The sequence below is a fragment of the Petromyzon marinus genome, chromosome 7, assembly GCF_048934315.1.
Source record: "Petromyzon marinus isolate PM22_M1 ecotype Great Lakes invasive population chromosome 7, UKy_Petmar_22M1.pri1.0, whole genome shotgun sequence".
NCBI lineage: Eukaryota > Metazoa > Chordata > Hyperoartia > Petromyzontiformes > Petromyzontidae > Petromyzon > Petromyzon marinus.
The window spans coordinates 14,501,589-14,523,051 of record NC_133673.1 but is presented as its reverse complement, the minus strand read 5'-3'; the positions used below and the strand labels follow the sequence as shown (position 1 = coordinate 14,523,051).

At 52.1% G+C, this 21,463-nt stretch overlaps 1 protein-coding gene across 1 annotated transcript in view; it reads left to right on the top strand.

The window, feature by feature from the left end:
- Positions 1-21,463, top strand: part of CREB3L1 (cAMP responsive element binding protein 3 like 1) — a 58,539-nt gene that overhangs the window by 10,829 nt on the left and 26,247 nt on the right. The window contains exon 2 of the mRNA XM_076065185.1: positions 18,867-19,059. Coding sequence (XP_075921300.1) covers positions 18,867-19,059 — 193 coding nt within the window. The remainder of the gene's footprint in view (positions 1-18,866; positions 19,060-21,463) is intronic.

Sequence of the window (21,463 nt, the reverse complement as noted above, 5' to 3'; positions counted from 1 at the left end):
AACGCGCGCACACACGTGCCCATTGAGTGCGAAGCCTGCGCACGTCCGAATACAAGTCCCCCTCAGTGTGGCTCGCACTGTGAGTGTGTGGCTGTTTGTGTGTGGTGAGCGAGGGGGTAGCAGTTAGCACGCCGAGTGCGATTCCCTGCTCGCGACCAACACCGGTGACGATCATCTGAACCGGTCCTGGGCCCTTCCCTAGGACGACTTGGCCTGAAATGAGTACCTGGTGCAGTGTGTAAACATTTCCAAGACGGAGACAAAGGCGGCCGGGCGTGGTGCTGGCTACCCACCCAAGTCCCGTGCAGTGGCCGGCCTTCATAGGTGCTCGCCAACAGCGCTTTCCCCCAACGGCCTGTTAAAGGCTCCACCGGGGGTGGATCTTCGTGTTTGTTAGCGCGTGTGCATGCGATGTGTCGTGCACACGGAGTAAGTTGCGTGAGTCCACGTGGTCCCGTCGCCGCACGTGTGCATCCTTTGAATAAACGCGGAGCCATACTCTTTGGTTCTATTGGGTAAAGTCACGTAGGTAAAAAATAAAATGACAAAAATCACGACGTTTCGACCACAACACAAGTGGCCTTCATCAGGTGAAGGGACCAACCTGTCCGGAGGACAGCGTTGGAGTGAAAAAAGTCCAGCGCAGGTCGCCTCCTTTAAGCTGTGAGTGGTCGAAACGTCGTGATTTTTGTTATTTTATTTTTTACTTACGTGACTTTACCCAATCGAACCAACGAGTATGGATCCTTGCAGTCACGAAAGCTTTAAATCTAAAACGCAGAGCCATCGAACCCTCCTACGCCTGGCTACTCGACATGCCCCCCCCCCCCCCGGCTCAGGAACACGAGTCCTCATTGCCCCCTCCCCCCCCCCCCCAAACGCAGCCTTCCACCATCACAGTGAAATCGTCTTCACATGCGGTGTTGGTGGGTTGGGTGAGCTGGCTGCCTCGCATGTGGGGAACCACGCGTGGCCACTCAATGCGCTCTCGGTGAGCGCAAGTTCCCCTGCGTCACGCGACCGTTCGTGCCAATTCGAGTTGTCGCTTTGCACCACGCGCTGTGGGCGCCGCGATGGCCGGTGATGAACTCGGGAACGCCGTTCAAGGAACGACTTTGAGAACACGGCCACATCCATCTCTCGCCATATGTTGTTTATCGCGACACTTCGTCCGCATCGGATTTTAGGAATATAGGGCATAATAATGAGAATATAGGATCACAGTTTTGTGGATGGGCGTATCTTGCGCTCTTTTCGCCGACGATCCCCACTCGCAAGCCCAGCCGAGCGGCGTTCCAGGAAAAGAAAGCACATGGCGCGAGGAATTAAGCCCTCGAAATAATCTCGAATGTCTCTCGTGGCCAGTTGACGGACACTCCTTGGCGTTCGCGAGCTCCCATCTGGGCAGTGCCGAGGACGCTCGCTTCTATTGTTGCTGGCCCATGGAGCACAGTCGACTCCTGCCAACCAGAACTGGGGGAAGGCGGTGGGGGAGGGGGCGGTGTGCGGTCGAGTAGACAAAAAGCCAAAATTGCTTCGGCCGATGGAACGAGTCGATCTGTACAATTTCGCCGCAGAGCTTTCCAGCAAACGTCACGTCGCCACCACCCCCCACCACCTCCTCCCCCGCGTGTCGTCCGTTCAAGGAAGCCGATCTCTCCCGTCCGTGCTGACAAAGCTGCCGCTGTGTGCCCACGGCTGGCGGCGTGGAGTTGCCCTCGCGGAGGACAGCGGCCGCCTTGTGTTGCTGACCATGAGCCCGTGGAGATAATGTATTGCTTTGGGTTTTTTATCGTGACTTGGATCTCATTGGGCTCTCCTCTCTCTCTCTCCTGGGTTACATGGAGAGCATAGTTAGGTTTATGCAAGAGGTGGCCGGGGAGTTTCCGATCGGGGGGGGGTAGCAGTTTGGCTGGGATGGGGGGGGGGCAGAGGCACTGAGCCAGCACCGTTGAGAAACCTAGGTTCGAATCCAGGTTTCGGTCGTGTGTGATTGAACCGAGTGTTCAAGTGCAGCGAGTAGATGGTTTCGCCCCCCCCCCCCCCCCGGCATCAGATTGTTGGGTTCTTGTCACCGACAGGCACCTGTCTGCATTTCTCTGCAGCGTCTGGGACACGAGGCAACGGTTCGCTCGGTCTAGTTTCGCGACAGCCTCTACGCGTCCGTTCCTTAACACGGGGCGGTGACGTGAAGAACCAGTGGCGCAATTGAACGCTTCAGTATAACGACGTTTTTTGTAAGGGGCCGTCCATAAATGACGTCACGCACCTGGGGGGGGGGGTCAGACATTTGTGACGATGTGTGACGAGGCGCGTGGGGGGGGGGTTTGATTAATGTGAGGTCATGTAAAAATGCGCAACTTTAAATACATATAGACAACACGTTCTACTTAATTAAATAGACTTTTTAAATACATGTTTTCTCCTACAACATCAGAGTGCAGCGCCACATTAAATACGCACTGCAATGACAATAGTTTAAAGCGATTTGAAGCATTTTTTTTGGGGGGGGGGGTGGGGCAGAGCTTTGTGACGTCATATTTGAGGGGGAGGGGTCTGACTTTTTGTGACGCCGTGTGACGGAGGAGGGGGGGGTCGAAAATAATCCAAAATCGCGTGACGTCATTTATGGACGGCCCCTAATTGGAATGCTTTAGGATCATGAGCAAGCGCGAAGTCTCGGTTCCTGCCTTCTCGCTGCCACAGCTGAGAGCTACGGTCCATTTCACACACCTGAACCCCCCTCCCAGCCCCCCCCCCTCCGTCCGCCCGCACCCCTACTCGGGTTGGTTTCGCTCTGGAATGTCAGTACGCACGTGGCAACAGCAGCAGCAGCAGCTGTGGTTTGGAAACAGCTGGGGGTTGTGGGAGGGTGGCGGAAGGTATTTCATCCAATGGGAAGTGCGGGGAGAGCGATTGAGCAGAGGCAATGGGTTTATTTGGGGCGCTTGGATAAGAAAAAAATAGTTGCTGGGATTGGGGTGCCGGGCGAGGTGGGGTGTGGGAGGTTGTTTGTTTGAGGGAAGAACTAATTAAATGACAATTGCTGTGCCAACCTAGCAAAGCAATTCCTTGTCAAGAAGGTGAACAAGTTGATGGCACCCTCTCGCCAGCCCCTCCCCCTTGCCACTCGCCTCCCACCACCACCACCACCACCAACTCTGCCGAGTTCTCTCATCGGTCCCTCGGGCAGGCAGTGGGATCGTGAGTAATGAGCGACGTTTAAAAGCTGCCACCGCTGGTATTTCCCCAGGAGTGGACAAAGGCCGAAGTTAGTTCTTGCCCTGGAAGTTCCCATCGTCTGCTGAACAAAGAGCGTTCATCAGGTGCGGTGCTGATCGCCCATAGATCGCCCCCAAACAAACAACTCGATCCACTCATTCTGGTATTTTGAAGCTGGTAAAAGTGGTGCCTGTAGCCGCCGTCCTACCGAGTTCATCCCCCACAGCCAGGCGTTTGCATCCTCAAGCTTGACGTTTATGCTTCATTCTCGGTGGCAATTGATTGCGAGCGTGCATGATGGGGGGTGGGTGGGGGGGGCACAATGCTTCACGCGACTGAATTTGAATCGTGGACTGCGGCTAACATTAACGGCAAGTGGTGTTTGAAGCAGTCGTGCGCTTCCCTCCTAGGTCGGCTCAGCCTTAAATAAGTACCAAGTGCGCCGTGTGCCATCGTCAGACAAAGGCGACCGGGCGTGATGCTGGCCAATGCCACCACACCTCTTGCACCATGGCAGCCTGAATCGACGTTCACTCACGGCGTTTCCCTGTTGACGTCCAACCTTGGGCCAACGTTGGCATGTAGTTTTTAACCGTCGGAGCAAAGTTGGCCCTGGCGTCCCACGATTGCTGGGTTGACCCAACTTTCTAGAAAACTGACACGGGGTAATGTTTGTATCTTCGGCACTGGACTTGCACTCTTGTGAAATGTCGACGCAAGCATCTCGTAGTGCTATGGGTGGAAGGTAACTTGGTGAGGGTTCACCTCTGCTCCTAGCAGCTGATCGCTGTGCTGAGGCGGGCGGGCGAGCGGGGGGCGAGGGAGCGAGGGAGCGATTTGGATGGAAACACTGTGAATCATTTATCAACGGAACCCTCTCGCTATCGGCCAGCCACGGCGCTGATTGCTCCCAGGGCTCCACGTTTGTTGTGGCTCCACCATATGGGGGTCCCAAGTCCTCCGCCAATGAAATCTGGCAGTTTGCCAGCGTTGCCATTGATTCGCGGAAGCCTGGCCCTGCTGATGGAGACACGGGATGTCGAAAACCGGTCCGGAGTTTTTACTGCTGGCATGATGCTCTCCCACGACGCTGTGTGGATTGCCTAACAAAAACAATATTTTGCATATTTTTTTTACCTTTTTATTTAGAGAGAGAGTCTCTCTGTCTCTTCTGCCACATGGGTTCAGTGTGTGCGAGTTACGCTGCCAGTTGAAGCTGTTGAGGCTTCCCTGGGCTTGAGGCGTCTGCATCTTTTTAAAAAAATGACATAACTTCCACCGTAGTTTCGTAAGAAAGTCACTTCTTTTGCAGGCCTTGCTTTTAAGGCCCGGATTTACGGTGGAAATTTGAGTCTGTGCGTGAGATACCTTATGAGGTATCTTGAATATTTCATAGCGATATGTAAGTGCATTATATATGTGTCCCGTGTCTTTTTTTCTTCCCCCTGTGAGATGCATGTCCAGCGTTTTAAATCTCACCTGGTTTTCAACGACAAACCTAATCCATCTTCTTGCGATGCAGCTGCATTTGAGACGTCACGCAAGTTCCTAAATCGTTTTGTAATTTTAGGGCACTGATCAATGGCAATGCATTGACGACGAGCAGCGCCGATGGTTATGGGGTTGAGCGGTGGCACAGTGGTCAGCGCACATCGCTATCAATCCGGCAAACCCCCACTTCAATCCCCACCAATTATGGCTAACGTGAGTGGTAAGCTGCCCAGCAGTGACGAGCACGGCGAAGTATGGTCAAAACAACCCTGTGGGAAGGCCTTCATCCCGCAGTGTATTGACAAAGGGCTGTAAATAATTATTTGTAAGGCCCACTGAGCTACACAGCTCTGTTTTAAGAAGCGACGTGACCACAAATGATAGCTCTACGAAGTGGCTTATCATCAAGTCGAAACGTATCGGAGCCAAGTACTCTAAACGCATGTTTCTAAATGTGGAGGGGAAAACCGGAGGACCCGGAGGAAAATCCACACAACCACGGGGAAGAACACGCAAACTCCAAATATACGGGCGTCAGGGTCGGTTTCGAACCCACGACCTCCTGCGTACCAGGCGAGGCAGTTCACATCTCGCCACTGCGGCGCTGCCTCGTGAAAATGTTGCCGGTAACGATTGCCCGCCCCCCCCCCCCCCCGACGTTGCCACGGGGAGCGCATCGGCCTTTAATGCCGCCACCTTCCGTCCGACACTGGGCTCACGGAGATGAGGTGTAAATGTAAACACGGAGGTGGCCGAGGGGCTGTTGACGGTGGGTAAATTGTGCGACCGTGTTTGTCTGGAAGACTCGAGAGTGGCGGTTGGTGTAGTACACGTGACAGATTGCCAAAACGCCGTCCCCTGTGTCGTCGTTAAATGTCCCTCTACGATCGACCAGCGGCGGAGTTCTGCTGCGATGCGTGCACACCCAGGTCGACACGCTGCTCTCTCGCTCGCACCCGGATCCGCTGTTGACATTGTCGATTTGCCTTTTGATGAAGTTTTTTTCAGAGTTTGCCAGATCATTTTTGGCTTATCTCTGCTCTCAGGGACGGCCTGACTTTTTTTTGGTCTTTTCCAAACAAGGACTTTGTAATTGAGCAGCGGAATTTGTCCCCTTCCGTGCAGGTGACCTCGATCCAAACTATCACCAAGGTCACGAGAGAATGACCGTTTTTTGCTGAGGTTGAGATGGAGGCAGTCATCAAAACAAAGTCATTATTTTACAACAACCAAAAAAGCGCACCCTAAACAGATCAGCAATTTCAGATGGGCAACTTGTTTATTGAGTCTGGCGCTAGTACGTTGGTAGCTCGTTTGCAGAGGTTTACGGTTCAGCACAGCGGGCCGCCCTGGTAAACACTCCGCGTGTTTTAACCATAATCGCGCGCCGTCACGTTTTCACAGGGGATATTAAAACTCCCCTGCGAGGTTGTAAAGAAATAGAAGGCCATGTGTGCCGGCGTCACGGTACAAATATGCCAAACCATAAAACAACTCACGATATGCCTTATTTGCCTACATTGGGCAAATCCGACAGAGCAACATCTTCACCTCCTGGAAGACTATACCTGTCTGTGAAACATGGCGCCTTCACGTTTACCCTGCACGATTTAGCATGGTTGGCTACGTACGGTGCGAAATAAGTTCAACATACGTGCATGCAGTAAGGCATCGGAATTTGTTTTAGTGTTATCGCTCTGCTTGTGGGTTTAAAATTTAACACTTTCTCGCGACGGGGGCTTAAATCTCGCCCTCAAATCTGCTAGACCCTCGGCAAAAAAAAACTTCTTACAATCGACAGAATGCATCACCGTACTAGATACAAGCATGATACTTTTGGGGCTGCATATTTTTTCAATTAGAGAAGGTTTTCTCGGGTTAGATCGCATAAATATAAAAAAGTACATGTAAATATTATATATTTACACAATCTCACCCAAAAACACAAAAAATATTATGGATAATATTGGTCAGGAAAGCCTACGCGTTAAACTGAGGAGAGGCATGTTTTAGATTTCGAGAGGAACCTCGTTTATGGTTGGTGGTCAGGCTTGGATGATTAGACTCGGCCCGCTAACGGATCGCAGTCTTGTAACGTGGCCGATGATTCTTTGTTTGGGTGTCACTGGAGACGCAGAAAGTTTTGCGTTAATTCTCACCAGAGACCGTGCGGCATTGAAGGAAAAATATTTGGGAGTGTCAAATGTTTTCACGCGGCCGCGGCATGCCGCGGCCGTTGCGCCGCAGTGTTTTGTCTCGCACGTTCACCTCGTACTCGGCGATCACCGTCTAAAAATGCCCTTAAATCAACCGGCATTCTCCATCCTGTTCAAACGCAACCTTGGACAAACTTCCGATTGCCACGGTGACCATTCCCAGATTGCGAACTCCGTTCCAGTGCTCAGAACCCACACGTTGGAATGTCCTTGTGATCGACCTTAATATTCCACATCTACATTCTTTACTCGTGTGTGTGTGTTAAGGCCATGCTACAGAATCACCTCTGCCACAATTTCCATGAATGCTACGTCTAAGCTTCGTCAAAGTCAGAGGCTTTACGTGCCAGGATTTTATAATGCTGTTTTTTAATTTTGTTTTTAAGCGCTTGATTTTTGTCTATGCTATTTACAGAAGGTTCGGCGTGGGCTTCATGTCAATAATTTATTGTCGCTTTTGTGCTGTTGTTACTTTGCACATTCCCAACCTCCAACGTCCTGTAGCTGCCACCACTGCCGACAGTGTAGGCCTTAAGTCGTCCCACAGAGCTGATTGGCTCTGTGGGCCTTACCGGCTGTAATGAAGCCAGAGTCTGAGTCATGGGAGGTGTGGAGTTCAATGGCCGTTGGTGCGGACATTGGACCACAGTTTGTAGTTTAAATATCTTAAAACGAGCGCACGTTTAACATGGACCCTGCCGAGTCCGATTTTTTTTCTTCAGAATAAGCAGAAAAGAGTCGGAGCAAACGCAGCGTCCTCGCTTGGCATCTCATGATTTACCCCCCCCCTTCCACTCCGCCCCCTTCAACCCCAGCGACTCCACAATTTGTGGTCAGAATTGGGTTAGATAATCACTTCCATTTCGTCGGCTGGTCACGCGTGGTGAGCTGAAGTGCGTACACTGCTGCCTCCTTCCAAAACGTTTGGCCGGCGCGGAAGAGTCGGCCCGAAGTACCCTCTAGAAGAAGGGGTCCCTCCAGGTACCCGCCCCGAGTCGAGGCCCCTTCCGCCGGCGGTGGCGTGTCAGCGAGCAATTGCAGGGTCGCGCCTCGACCTTTCCCTACTCTCCGGCACGTTAAGCCGTGGCAATGAGCTTCGGCGCGCACGGCTGTCGGCACACATGTTTCTGTTCACTTGCGAATCGATACATTTGGTAAACTTGTGAGGATGCGGCATCAGGTTGTTGCTCCCCCCCCCCCCGCCGCCCCCCCCCCTCCCCGAGGGCTCCGGTTTTTATCAATGCCGGCTCTCCAAGGCACGCCTGGCTTCTGGATCGACTGCATTCCCTTCAAAGGCCTTGTCGCGTAATGAGGGGCGGCACGTCATAAAGACGAGGCCCATACTGGGGGGGGGGGGGTCAGGGGTCATCACATGTCATGTGGTACCACGTGCTCCCCCCCCCCCGCCATATATACACGTGTTGTCTGTTTGATCTCTGAGCGGCTCGCCCTTGCCCGTTCCGCCCCTCCCCGGGGCACCCTTGAGGTTGTGCAGCCGAGGCCCGCTCCCCCGCCCGCTTGGCCCCGAGGCAGCCCTCGTCGTCCAGAACTCCCGCCAGCAGCGGCCGCCTGCCCGGAGGATCACTGCTGGGCGCAGGCCTCCCTGTTGTGTGGGGTGCGATATGCGCCAGTTGGGTGCGCAGTGACGGTTTACTGCTGGCCCGGGACTTTGTTTGCGTTTCCAACAGGGCCGCCGCCAGCTTGAATGTGTTTTGAGGAGAGCGGCCCTGAACTTTTGAGATCGGGGCACGGTCCACGCGGCCCGGGGGTTCAATCCCTGGCCAAGGCAATCACAGTGCCGCAGTGGCGATCGGTGTCTGCGCCGCATGTAGGCCCTTCATTCTGGCTTGGCCTGGCCTCAGATTTTGTGGATGGCGCGCGGTGCAAATTGCTGGGAAGGCAGGAGTGGCCGGGCCGCGAGCGACGTTGGCTCCAGCAGCCTTAGTGAGGATGAAAATGGAGTGCGAGAATGTAAGTGTAGGTCAGGTGTGGGTCAGTGTGGGTCGGTGTGTGTGTGCGAGACAAAGGACTTGTTGGTTTTTGTGTGGGTGCAAATGAAAAGCATCCGGGTGTGGTGCTGGCCTCACCACCCCCTCGTGTGTCATGTCAACCTTAATTTGTGCTCACTCACAGCACTTGCCCCAACAGTTTGTATTGCTACATGGGGGGGGTGGGAGGGGAGGGGATCTCTGTGTAGAGAGTCGGGAACGTCGGCACAGTGGTTAGCACTTTACGCTACGAAAACCTGGCAATCTGAGTTTCATTCTTGCCCCCTGGGCAGCATCAGTGGCCAATATTTTGGCCAATCCCGGGCCTCCCCTTGGTCAACTCAGCCTTAAATAAGAGCACCGCCAAAACACGTGGCCGGGCATGGCGCTGGCCTCATCGCACCCCCTCGTGTGCCATGCCAGCCTTAATTGGTGGTGGCTATACGAGCACTTGCCCAGAGTCGGCTGTAAAGCTGTGTGGATGGATGGGTGGATGGTGAGGACGGGGGTGGGGGGAGGGATCTTTGTCGTGCGTGCGCCCTTGTCCGGTGCACATGAAGACCGCGTTTGTGAGTGAGATCGTAGAACAGAACCCTCAGTGGCGGCGAGCAGTATTTGGCTGCCATACATGTCCACGTGATAAGCCACTTCGTTGAGCTATCATTTGTGGCCAGGTTACTTCTGAAATAGAGCTATACTAAGCTCAGCGGGCCTTACTGAGTATAAAAAAAAATCTTTATTATACTTTAGCTTTAGGCATTGCAGGAGCCAGTGTCATCGTACGCAGAATGCAAACAGCACGCTCAGACGGGCAATCGGAAAACGATTGGCTGACTTTGCTCTGTCTGTCCGGAGCCGTGCATGCGTGTGCCGCAGGTTGACTCCGACAGATGTTCAGTTTCACCGACGCGCAGTGGCCTCAGGGTGGTGGCTTGAGTTGCCACTCTGGAGACCGGAAGATCGTCGATCGACGTTCGGCCCGCCGGGTTGACGATGCCAATCGGCCGTTGATTTCTCACCGAACAGAGCGGGGCTGGGGAGGAGGCTGCAACCCGCATGACCGAAAAGCGTGGTGGGCGAGGGCTTCATCCGGCAGCGGATCAATAGTAAAGGGCTCGTCACGTAGATGACAGGTGTCGCAGCGGCCGGGGTAGTGTTCACAAGGTCGCGCGTACGTCTTACTTTGGACTTGTGATTTGCATTCGTGACTTGACCGAACGTCGTCGTGGCATTCACGTACATTTTCTTGTTATCATTCAACTGAACAAAAGTCTTCAGCGCTCGTGCATTTGTTGCTGCCGAGCTGGCCCGGCAGTCGCGGACGATAAATAATGGCGGTGGTTGCTTTGCTCGCTTTGCACTCGGGCACTTGGCATCTGAATGCAATTGACCCCGCTAAAGATTAGCACATGCCGAGGAGCAGCGTGTACAGTCCAGGAAGTTTCAGGGGGGGGGGGTGGTGGGGATAGGGGGGGGGCAGGGTGCCTTTGTAGGATAACGGACGGATCGTGTTTAAGGAGAAGGCCACGTCTGGCGGCCATGCATCTTTTCTTGATGATTCACAACAATGTGGCCGGGTCTCCGGGGGTCTTATGTGTGGGTCACGTGGAGCGGGTGGAGACAGGCCCCTGGGGGTTTCACTCGAAATTTTCACTTCATCGCCCGCCGCGGGCGATCAAGCTGCGCAGCTACGGAGTGGCCGCTAAGTGGCACTCCGAATTCTCGTGGCGCTCAATGCGAGAACCCCCTTTGGCGGGGCTCCGGACGGAGGAATTGACGGGAAAGGTGGCATCGGTCTTGGCATCGGTCCCAATGGGCTTTTATCACGACATGTCAACGGACGGATGACCCAAGACAGTCACCGTCTCTGAGAAGCGTTTGTGTCCGCTGCGCTCTCCCACGCGTGATGAGGCTGTGCCGCGTCTCGTTCAGCTTGGCGCCCGTCGTTTCGCCGCGCGTGCTGGGAGCTTCTTCAGGCATTGAACTGAAGAGGGCAGCTGGCCGAACAGCACACGGTGCAACCAGAAAACGCACCGGAGAGCTGTACTGCAGCACAACCGTGAAAAGCTGCGCAGGGAAAACCTATGTACTCGAATTATAAATGTTGTGGGTTTACTCTCCAACATACTGGTGTGCTGAATTAGTAACTAATTGGCACGTTTTGTTTACTTGACAAACATTACTAATTGGCTCTGTCGGGTGGTGGCAGGCTTAATGACACATGCATATTGACACAATCTAACCCAAAACAACCCCTCTTATGGACCTATGCAGCAGTTCGCTTTTCTATCGCCGTTTTGTATTTTAATTTGCTAAAAAAAAAGACTCGGCACACTTTGAGTCTATGAAACGTGCGCCTTAAAAATCAACGGTGTATTTTTTTTTCATTCTTTAAAACCAGTGCACGACGGTGACGATTTAACACCAATCCAAAATAAACTCCGCGTACTGCAGTCGCGATAAGTCCGATGGAATTAATAAAAAGTGTGTGTGTTTTGACCGTTAATTATTACGATCAATAAAAGGGCGAGCGTGAAAAACGTCCCCGCATCTCGCGAGTCGCCTCGGGTCGGATGCTCGTTTGGCCCCACGTGCTCATTAGTCTCGGCCATGCGGCTCACTCCGGTTAAAGGAATCCGTCGCCCTCGCCTCCAACTCGAGCGCGAGGAGACCCTCGAGGCCCACCGCGGTGGCCCACACCCCATCGCAGCTCCACGCAGAGTCCCAAGTTCGCTGGGCTTCAATCCAATGCCCCAGAGTTCTCCAAAGCAATAACATCGTTGCATAGCGTCACCCCCAAAGCATTAAACTGTCTGTCAAAGATGTCTGTTTTTCTAGTTTCAATTATGTAACAATTTTTTCTCTAGGTTTAAACAAACATCTTGAATGGCTACACAGAAAGCATAATTTATTTTTAATCAAACCTATTAATCAAAAATATTTTTTTTATATATATAAAGCAGATAATTAAATTTCTATAATTTTTACAGTGCTGAATGAGATGGTTTATTTATCGACAAACACGTTTTACAAGTTGACGTTTGTGGAAGGGCTGGCTGTATGTAGCAATGTTATCTTAAAAATTTGCAAGTGTGCTGGAGGTACATCTGAATGGTTGCGACACGGGGGGGGGGGGCGGGGAGCGGTGAACAGGAACATAAAGTGCAAGGGATAAGTGCCAGTCGGTGTCGTGAAAAGCCAGATAAAACAACATGATGACAAGTGTACGAGTGTTGACCAAGGATCGGCCATGGTTGATCCAAAGTGGCAGCTGTTTTGCTGGCATTATTTTTCAGCCCCCTTTGTCAATCCACTGCTGGATGAAGGCCTCCCGATGCGTTTTGATCACGTGAACCGTTGGACCACGCTCCACGCCGGTCACTGCTGGGTTGGTGAAGGTAGCTGCGCCAGGACTGGCTGCGATATCGCTTGCCGCTGAAGTTAGCCACAGCTGGGACTCGCACTCAGGGCGCTAAGTTCACAGCGCAGCGCGCGAGCCACTGCCACTGCTCCGCCCCTGCTGAGAATGGTCCACGCTGGGAACGGAACACACGTTGTTCATGCCCCTCCATTGTTCGCCAATTTTCGAGGTTCCGCATTCAAGCGCCCACTCTTGAACGGCACAGCCTTTTAAGTGTGTGCGCCGCACGGCAACATTTGACGACGCCTACAAAGCCAAGCCACGAAAGAACAAAAATCGTAACCGAGCATCGCCGCTCCCTGTTGCAGTAAAGGCCACCCTCTGCTCTTCCCTGTCAAGTGTCGCGGCACAGCCCTGAGTCTCGTGACCTCATGGGGGTCAAGGCGTAATGGGACCCCCCCCCCCATTAACATGAGTTCCTCTCTGTGCGGGGGGGTGTAAATTCGGGCTGGGGGAAGGCGGCAAGGCAGCGTCGTTGAGTGCCGCCGAAGGGTTTTCGCGGTCGTGCCGCGCGCCTCCCTCCGATGTGGGGTTTTTTTTGTTTTCCGGGTCGTGCCGCGCGTTTTTTGCCCGGCGTCGGGGGCCGAAACGTCGTCGGACTTCGTGCCGAGAACGCGTCGGAGAGAGAGAGAGAGGGAGCGTTCGCCCGCCACTCCTTCGCTTCTCGCTCTTGCGCTGACCCCTGGTATGTGACCCCCCCCGCACGTGAACTAAACCCGGATGCTCGGAGCTGCAGTAAAATAATAATGCGAGGAGCAATAATTAAATAAATGCCTCGGCCGGGTCCACATCCGTGTGCCCAAAGGGTGTCTGCTATTGATCCCCAATCAGGATGTGCGGCTTCTGCCATCGTGAGCGTTGTTCACACAGTGCGGTGGACCGTGCCTGGCACTCGCACCCCCCCAACCCCCGTCCCCTACCACGCTATTGTTCCTTGTCTCTCTGGAGCACGCGACTCGTGTTGCTGTTCTCGGGGGCGGGGGGGGGGGTGTAGCCCCCCACGTCGTGTCAACTCCTCCCCGCCGTGCACACACCCAGCCCACCCAGCCCACCCAGCCACCCAGCCGCGGTCATTGAAGATGCACGGATTGGGAGTGAAAGGGACGGCGGAGTTCTGGGGAGGTGGTGATTTTGGGGTTTTTGCCGTGTAGCAGACTATGCCCGTCTAGGAATCATTGCACTTTCACGAAAGCTGCGTTGTGCTATGATAATGGTGCAAATACCAAATGCACAAATTATTATTCTTATCGTTTGTTGTTTTCGGAATCTACTTCGTTTCAATCAGGATCTGCCTCGGTCAGCTACCCAACAATTATATTTGCACCCTGCACACCACATCCAGTATGCCTCTCGCAGTGACTGATACTTCAGTCTACCAGTGGCCCAGAATATAATCGTTTAGAAATGTAGGCCTGGTTATAGGAAACATCTGTAATATATACGAAACATCTGTTCTGTCTCCTTAAAAAAATATATATATATCAATTTTTTAACCATCGGCCTGTTCCCTTTTCCAGACCAATATCCAGCAGAGTTTATTTGAGCGAGCAAACTCTGGGCCAGGTTTTGTCCGCCTGACTGCTGATAATGCTTAATCTCGTGAATTGAACGTTGCTGGGTTGCCGGATGTTATTGGCAAGAGCACTCTATCGAAACGATGGTGGGGGGGGGGGCTGTTCAACGATCTCCTGGTTATGAGGAGATCCATTCCCAAGAGGAGGGGGGAGAAAAAAAAACATCTTGGCCGGCATGAAACTTTTGCCGTAGTATTAGTCGCCATGGTGGCCGCGTTAGCGGCGGCGAGGAATGTGGCGTTGGCCTGAGATCCAAGCCCGGAGTGTTGTGCTGTTGACACTGTGGCTTTTTCCTGTAAATCAGTGTGCAGAACTGAGCCCAGTAAATAAAGGGTGACCTCGCCTCTGAGTCCCAAAGAACTCGAAAAGGACACGGGAGGATAATGACAAAGCCAAAAGCCGTTGAACAAAAAGCCTCTACTGCAATGGAAACATTTTCCTGGCTTATTTGTTTAGACGTCATATGCAAAAAAAAAACGTTTATAGAGTGCATGAAAATGTCTACTTTTACATACATGGCTTAGGTGCTGCGTGATGAATCCAGGCCACCTGAATTTTATGGCCAACCACGGATAACATCAGTGGTGCGCATTCCGTCTCGCATGACCCGGCGACCTGCGGTGTTACTGACGAGCGATGACCCTTTGACCTATGTCAAAAACACCTTGACCTGAGTTTCAACCGCACCGAATATTTATGGCGTTTCGAAAGCGGTTTTCTAAACGCTCTCAAAGAGATCCACGCCATTCGTCGGAGAGCCCTTCAGCTGCTGCTGCTTGGTGCAACGTTTAACATCCTCAACAGTCTCCTTCCCAGTGCTTTGTGTAAAATATTTCTGCTTCGTAGACTATTTGGCTCGAGGCCCAAAGACGAGTCCGTGCTGCTTGGGAGAGGAATTCCTGCCATCTGAGCTGCGATCCTCGGAGGGGGTGGGGGGCGGTGTGGGGGAGGAGGGGGGCCAACGCAAATGCAGTGGGATTCATTCCCGGGCTGGGTCTGAGCTCGTCGACGCAGAATGCAGCAAGACGTGTCCATGCCAATAGTCGATAGTCGGGCGGCAGCGGTGGTGGTGGTGGCGGCGGTGGTGGCCACGCTGCTGCACGTGGCTGCCTGAGATGCAGCACAGTGGAGGCAGCAGCAGTGAGGGTTGCTGGATCACCGCACAGATGTTGTTGTTGTGAAACTCCCTTCAGCTGGGGCTGGCCAAGGTGGGGGAGCCGTACCCTGGCTCGCCAGGAGAAGGCGGTACGGAAAATGCGAACTCCACCTCTGATGGAGCAGGATAGAATATTGCCCCCTCGCACACATGGATTTTCTTCGGATAATGTAGTTTCCTTCCACATGTCAGCACTCATTAATCGGCTGCTAATACCTTAATATATAGAGGTTTGCAGAACTCGGGCGATTTTTGGCATGGCTGTCGCCTTTCCCGCTCGTCTCTGGCTCCTCCTCGTGCCTCCGAGTCTTCCTCTCTCATTGAGAGCGAGGAGCGAATACTGCGCTATGAAGAAGGGTCATTGACTAGAACGTCACCTATTAAATTTATTTTTATTTTAGGGCCACAGTGTTATTGGCAAACGTGCTGAGTTTTTTTTTTTGTATTATAGAACCGATTGCAGCAAGATTGAGAGAATCACTTATAAATTATTCGTGCAGAGTTCTATGAATTGAGTGAACGAGACTGTAGAAACTGGAAAAAAAGCCCATGAGATATCATTTATATCGATCCACTGCTTGATGAATGCTTCCCACAGCTCTACTCGTCATGGTGATAGCACGACCATGCTTCAGCGTTGCCGGTCAGCGTGGCTCGGTAAAAGCGCTGTGTCACCGCTCCCATCGGAGAAACGGTATGAGGTGGGGGGGGGGGGGAAATGTAACAAAAAATGTACCCCGTCGATCCTTCGATCCTTGAATCGAATCGCGACCCCTGAATGGCGCCAATTCATGGAATCCCCCGGTGACGGTGATGTTCAACGACGGGCGGCGGGTGTGAATCGGTGCACGCCGAGCGCACACGAAACCCTCGACGCGTCTCGGCCCGTGTCCGCGGGCTGGTGGTTCACGACGGGGAGAAGGCTCCCTCGGGCGTACGTCAGTGATGCTCGCCATACATTCGGAATATCCCAGTTTCCGCAGAGTGGGGGGGCGGGGGATGGCAAATACTGCTGCTGCTGCTGGCGGCTGTGGAGGGATGCGGGGGGAGCACCAGGGGGTGGCTGGAGGGAGAATTCTAGACGTAATTGCTCCTTTCTTTGCTCGCGAAGTCGGTCGTGCATCACTTGGGGGGCCCGGTCAATATATTTCAAGAAATTGCAGTAAACCGACTAAACGTTTTGCGTCGTAATAAGTGCCCTCTATTGAGCAAGTCCTATGACTTCTGCGGAAAGTCGGATAATAAACGGCCAATAGGTGGGGGGGGGGGGGGTGCTGGATTGGCCGTGCGTGTGAGAGCGCGTGCCTGGACAGCGCCGTGCAATGAAATAGGAATGGCCACTGTGGACGATTGTGCTCAGTGTCGAGTAGGCCTCGGCAAGGTAAGGTAAAAACAACGAGCCTACCTTTACCCTACCTTTTACCTTACCACAATACAATCACTCTACCCTACCTTTTACCCTTTAGCAGGTAAGGTAGAAGGTTAAAAGTAACGAGCCTACCTTTACCCTACATGTTACCCTTACCCCATACAAATTACCCGATTACAGGGTAATTAATGGGGTACTACACATGAAAAAGGTTTATAACAGGTAACTGCTAGATAGAGCGCTTTATTCATATAGAATACTCTCGATTATTCCAATTTTACACGCTTTCTTTAAACTCACTCTGTTGTCGTATCTTCATATCTTGTAACTCAATTTTAACCCACTTCCCAATGTGGTTTCGACTGCGAACTTGGTATACTTATGTCATACTGATGACGATACTATATTCTATCATAAAAAATAAAATGAAAATATTTTTAAGCATTATTTTTTAAATGTTATGTTTCGGCTTAGGTCTAATTGTCCACTGTCAGCTGACGTTGGCTGTAATTGGCCACGGCTCCTTACGTCGTGGCAAGCTTTGGGGCCACTTCCTGGAGTCGTGGAGTTCTGCCATTACTCGTAGATTTCATAAAAGCGTGTTTTTATTTTTTTAAAATATTACTTATTAAATGGAGGCCACGGACTGCGCCACGGAGCTTTTAGCGGTAAACAAGGCACCGTATTTACCGGGTAATACTTCTCGCTACCTTTACCCTACCGGGTAATTCTTCCGAGCTACCTTTACCCTACCCTTTACCTTACCCCTTGGCATGTCGACACCTTTACCCTTTTACCCGGTATAAAAGGTAAATTACCTTACCTTGCCGAGGCCTAGTGTGGAGGCTTCAGGGGCGGGCAGTTCGATCCGCGTAGTGCCCAGCAAATGGCTGGGCACCACGCGGAGCTGGCAAGGTGTGTATGTGGAGAGTGTTGGAGCAGCGGTTAACACACTGCGGTTGGGAACACAGCGACCCCAGTTTGATTCCCGCTCATGACCACCAACACCGCCTCGAATGATTACCTGGCACGTTGTGTAAACAACGCCACTCACCACGTCGTGTGCCGTGCCGGCCATCGTAGGCGCTCTCTAACAGCACTTGCCCCAACAGTTTGTGAAGACTATATAGGGGATCCTTCTCTTTGTGGTGTGTGTGTGCGCATTCGAGGTGGCGTGGGTTGCGTGCTGCACGACAAACCCAGAGGCTTGCGTTTGTGTCCCGGACATGGCCAACATCAATGGAAAGTGGTTTTCAGAACTCGGCCTAAAATGAGTTCTCGGTGTGGCTAGGGGGGGCGGTCTTCCTCCAGCAGTAGATCGATCGTAGCCGACGGCGATGATGGTGCGATTTGGAAATACCAGTAACGGGAGGCCTACATGCTAATTACACCCATCCCCTTACCGGTCGATTTACAACGGTGGTACCGATTTTACTGTGTACCACATTTACGACGTTCATATAATGCCACTGTGGATCGATTTTACGATGCAAAAACGTGACTTGTACGACGCGTCTTCCCGACACGACTCCGTACGCATTCGAACAGGGTCAGTTTAGTTTGGTTGTCCGCCTCTTGATGCCGGTTGTAATTACTAACGAAACGTCGTACTCTGATTGTAAACGTTGTGGATTTGCTCTCCAACACACAGGTGTGCTGTACTAGTAACGAATTGGCATGTTCTGTTTACGTAACAAACCGTACTAATTGGCTGTGTCGGGTGGTGGTGGGTTTAACGACACATTTCTATTCACGCGATCTAACTCCCCCCAAAAAAACCTATATTATCAGTCTGGTTTTTCCAACGTGACTCGGCTGAATTGAAGTGGAGGAGCTTTCGTTGTTCTCAAGTGTCCTTAGTGGATTTTTATCTCGTGAAACGCCGTTGAAGTATGGCCGACGAAAGGGAAAAGCACGTCGGTGAGTGACGTTTCTCACTGTGTCTACTGTCTGTGGGGAAAATAGTGGGTCCGGTTTCAACGACGATGACGACGACGGGGTTTCCGGGAATGCGTCTTCGTAAGAGCGGGGACCACCAGTAACGTGCCCTTTTGTGTTTGTGTGCACCACCTGTGCCCAACTCTGACCAGTTTGACCGCTGTATGTAAACTAAACTATGAAACACATTTTATTTTATTTTACCAGGTAATGCCTACTGAGCTATACAGTTCTTTCTCAGAAGTGACCTGGCCGCAAATGATATCTCAACGAAGTGGTTTATCATCACGTGGAAATTTATAGCATATTGATTCTAAATGTGGAGGGGAAGCACCAGAGCACCAGGAGAAAAGTCCATGCTACCATGGGGAGAGAGACATGCAAACTGCAAATATACACGTTTCAGGGTTGGAATTGAACCCACGACCTCCTGCATACCAGACGAGGGAATTAACAGCTCGCCACCACCCACCCCGTTTCCCCTCCACCAGCACCTGTCGGAGAATCTGGAGGAGTTCTCCCAGGACCTCTTCAACACGCTGTTCGAGGACCCTCTGCTGGTGGACAAGAGCATTCTGATGGAGGTGGACCTCACCCCGGCTCAACCTCACATCCAGGCAGAGCACAGCTACTCCACCCCGCAGTCTCCGCTCGCTCCGCTCAAGCTCGACGACTTTGACCAGGGTGAGTCGATCGGGCTGGGAGGGAGCCTCCATCCCCCCCCTCCCCCCTTGCTCGCCACTGACAATAGCCGCGGCTGGGAATCGGAACTCGGGCGGCAGTGTTCAGAGTTGCGGTGCATCAACCGCCGTGCCACCGCTCGCTGCAGCGCCAACTGCAAGGGTAGCCACGATAATATCGAAAGGAATATATAAATCTCCGCGAGCTTCCCCGTGGTCCTTGCAAGCCTGCAGATTCATTCCCCGACTCTCTTGGCTGGTTTTGGCCACAAGATTTTACTGCTTGGGACCTGGCCCAGGGAATGCTGAGCCAGAGTTCATGAAGTGCCCAGAGTAGCGGCTGCCATGTGGCTCTCTCCTGGAACCTTGTGAGCTTATAAAGTAAGCAAATTCCTCATAATAAGCTTACACTGTAATTGTTATCTCCTACCATAGCAAACATGCAAATTCAATAAAATGATATCAATTCTAAATAAAATAGAATAAGGTAAGAAACGAATAACTTGCAGCCCTGTGTCGGGCCACTGCTAGAAAAAAGTCACCATGCCGGGTCAGCCATGGGTGGTTGTGTGAACATACTTCGCCACTCTGGTTCAGTGCGGGTTGTCGAAGGCAGAATGGGGTAGGCCTAGGACTGGTTCAGATAATCGTCCGTCACCGATGTTGGCTTCGGCCAGGAATTCAACTCGGTTCACTGGGTTCATAGCGCGGCAGGCTCGGCACTTGAACACTCCTAAATGAACAACACAGGAAGGTAATTGCATTTCAAAACGAGGCTATAGTTTTGTCCTTTGCAGTGACATATTTAGTCAATGTAAACGAGATAAACTAAAAGCCCCCAAATTCAATCGTGAGCTCAAACTTTCCGAGCTGGCGATAATGCGATGGAAAATAACTATCTGTGCAGCTTTTTGAGAGTGAAGCGAGCGGAATGTTGGCTTCTAATCCTGCCCACATGTAGGCCTGGCTCTGAGCAAATAATTCTATGCTTGGTGGGATTTCAGTTTGAGATGGGGGATCTCATTATTCTTGGCACGCGGGCACGTTGTCGGTGTCGGCTTCAATTGTGCAGGCATTGTTTGGCCTCTGCTCCACACGTGCGAGCTCTCGATTGAACGCTTTTAAAGGAACCAGTTTGAATTCGGCGTTTTTTGCTTTTGGCGAGAGACGAGGAGAGACGAAGATACCCCCCCGTATGAAATCAACACAGATCAACACAAAAAACTAACGCTTGTTTTGTTGCTGCAATTGAATTACAAATAATTTTATCACACGTCTCATGTGTATGCTATTTATAATATTAGTGTACTGTGTGTGTGTGTGTGTGCCAGTATTGGGCCAATCGTGTGCAAAGAGTCCTACTTAGGAGACTGTTTTTTTGTAAATGGGCACGCACACTCACTTAACATACTCTTGGGGCAAGTGCTGTTAGTGAGTACATATGATAGACGGCACGACTTACGAGAGGGAGACCCACACGCACAAGCTGATTCCATTCTACATTCAAATACATATTTAAATACTGCCCAAATGACGTTCATTCAAATAAGTGCGCAATGCCAATTATTTACACAGGTAAGCTTGGCTGAGTCTCAAGACTCTTTTTTTTTAAAGGAGGAATCCAGATACATTGGGATGCCTGGCCAATTCTGTGCCATTAATAATACGAGGGGGCTCTCTCCCCTTACCCCATGGGCACATAGCCTCGGGCTTGTCGTCCACGAAACAACTTTCCCCTATAGCTTGGGCTTTGTAATTGGCTCTTGTTCAATAATTTTTTTTTTAATGAAGGGCTGATGCTTAACACCACCTCACCGCGTTGGCACACCGATTCATTGCAACTCCTTCAACCAAATAATTTAATGCCAAATCGAGCGATTCATCGCCGTTGGCGTCGCCGCCATCATGATCATCGTTATCTCTGTAAGAAATTCCGCCGCGTGTGTGTAAAAAAAAAATATATCATCTAAAAGTCGTGGTGCTGATAATTTAGTGGATAATAATTGGGAGGAGACGCCGCCGCCACTGAACCGGCGCGGCACAGACACGCGGGCACGCGGAGTGCTGCAAAACCCGAGCCCCCACAGCCGATAGCTCTCCGTCGCCACGCTCGGCGAACTCCACCGAAATTGTGCGGCCGCTGTGGCCGGCTCGGTGCGAGCGAGCTCCCTCGCAGCCCAGCACGGCCAAGCCCCCTGCCCCGTGCAGCACGAGCGTTTGCTGGAGGTGCGGGGCATTTGGCATCACCGCCGCTCAACCTGCACCATATTCTTCGGTGTGAATATAATGTCCCGCGTGTGCGGGTCACACCCATTGCTCTTTTAAAAGGCCTCCGCCGTGCCCTCTGTTTGTTAACGCCCGTTCAGGCGTGACGGGGCCCGGGTGCGGTTCTCGTTTTCATTTTTTTC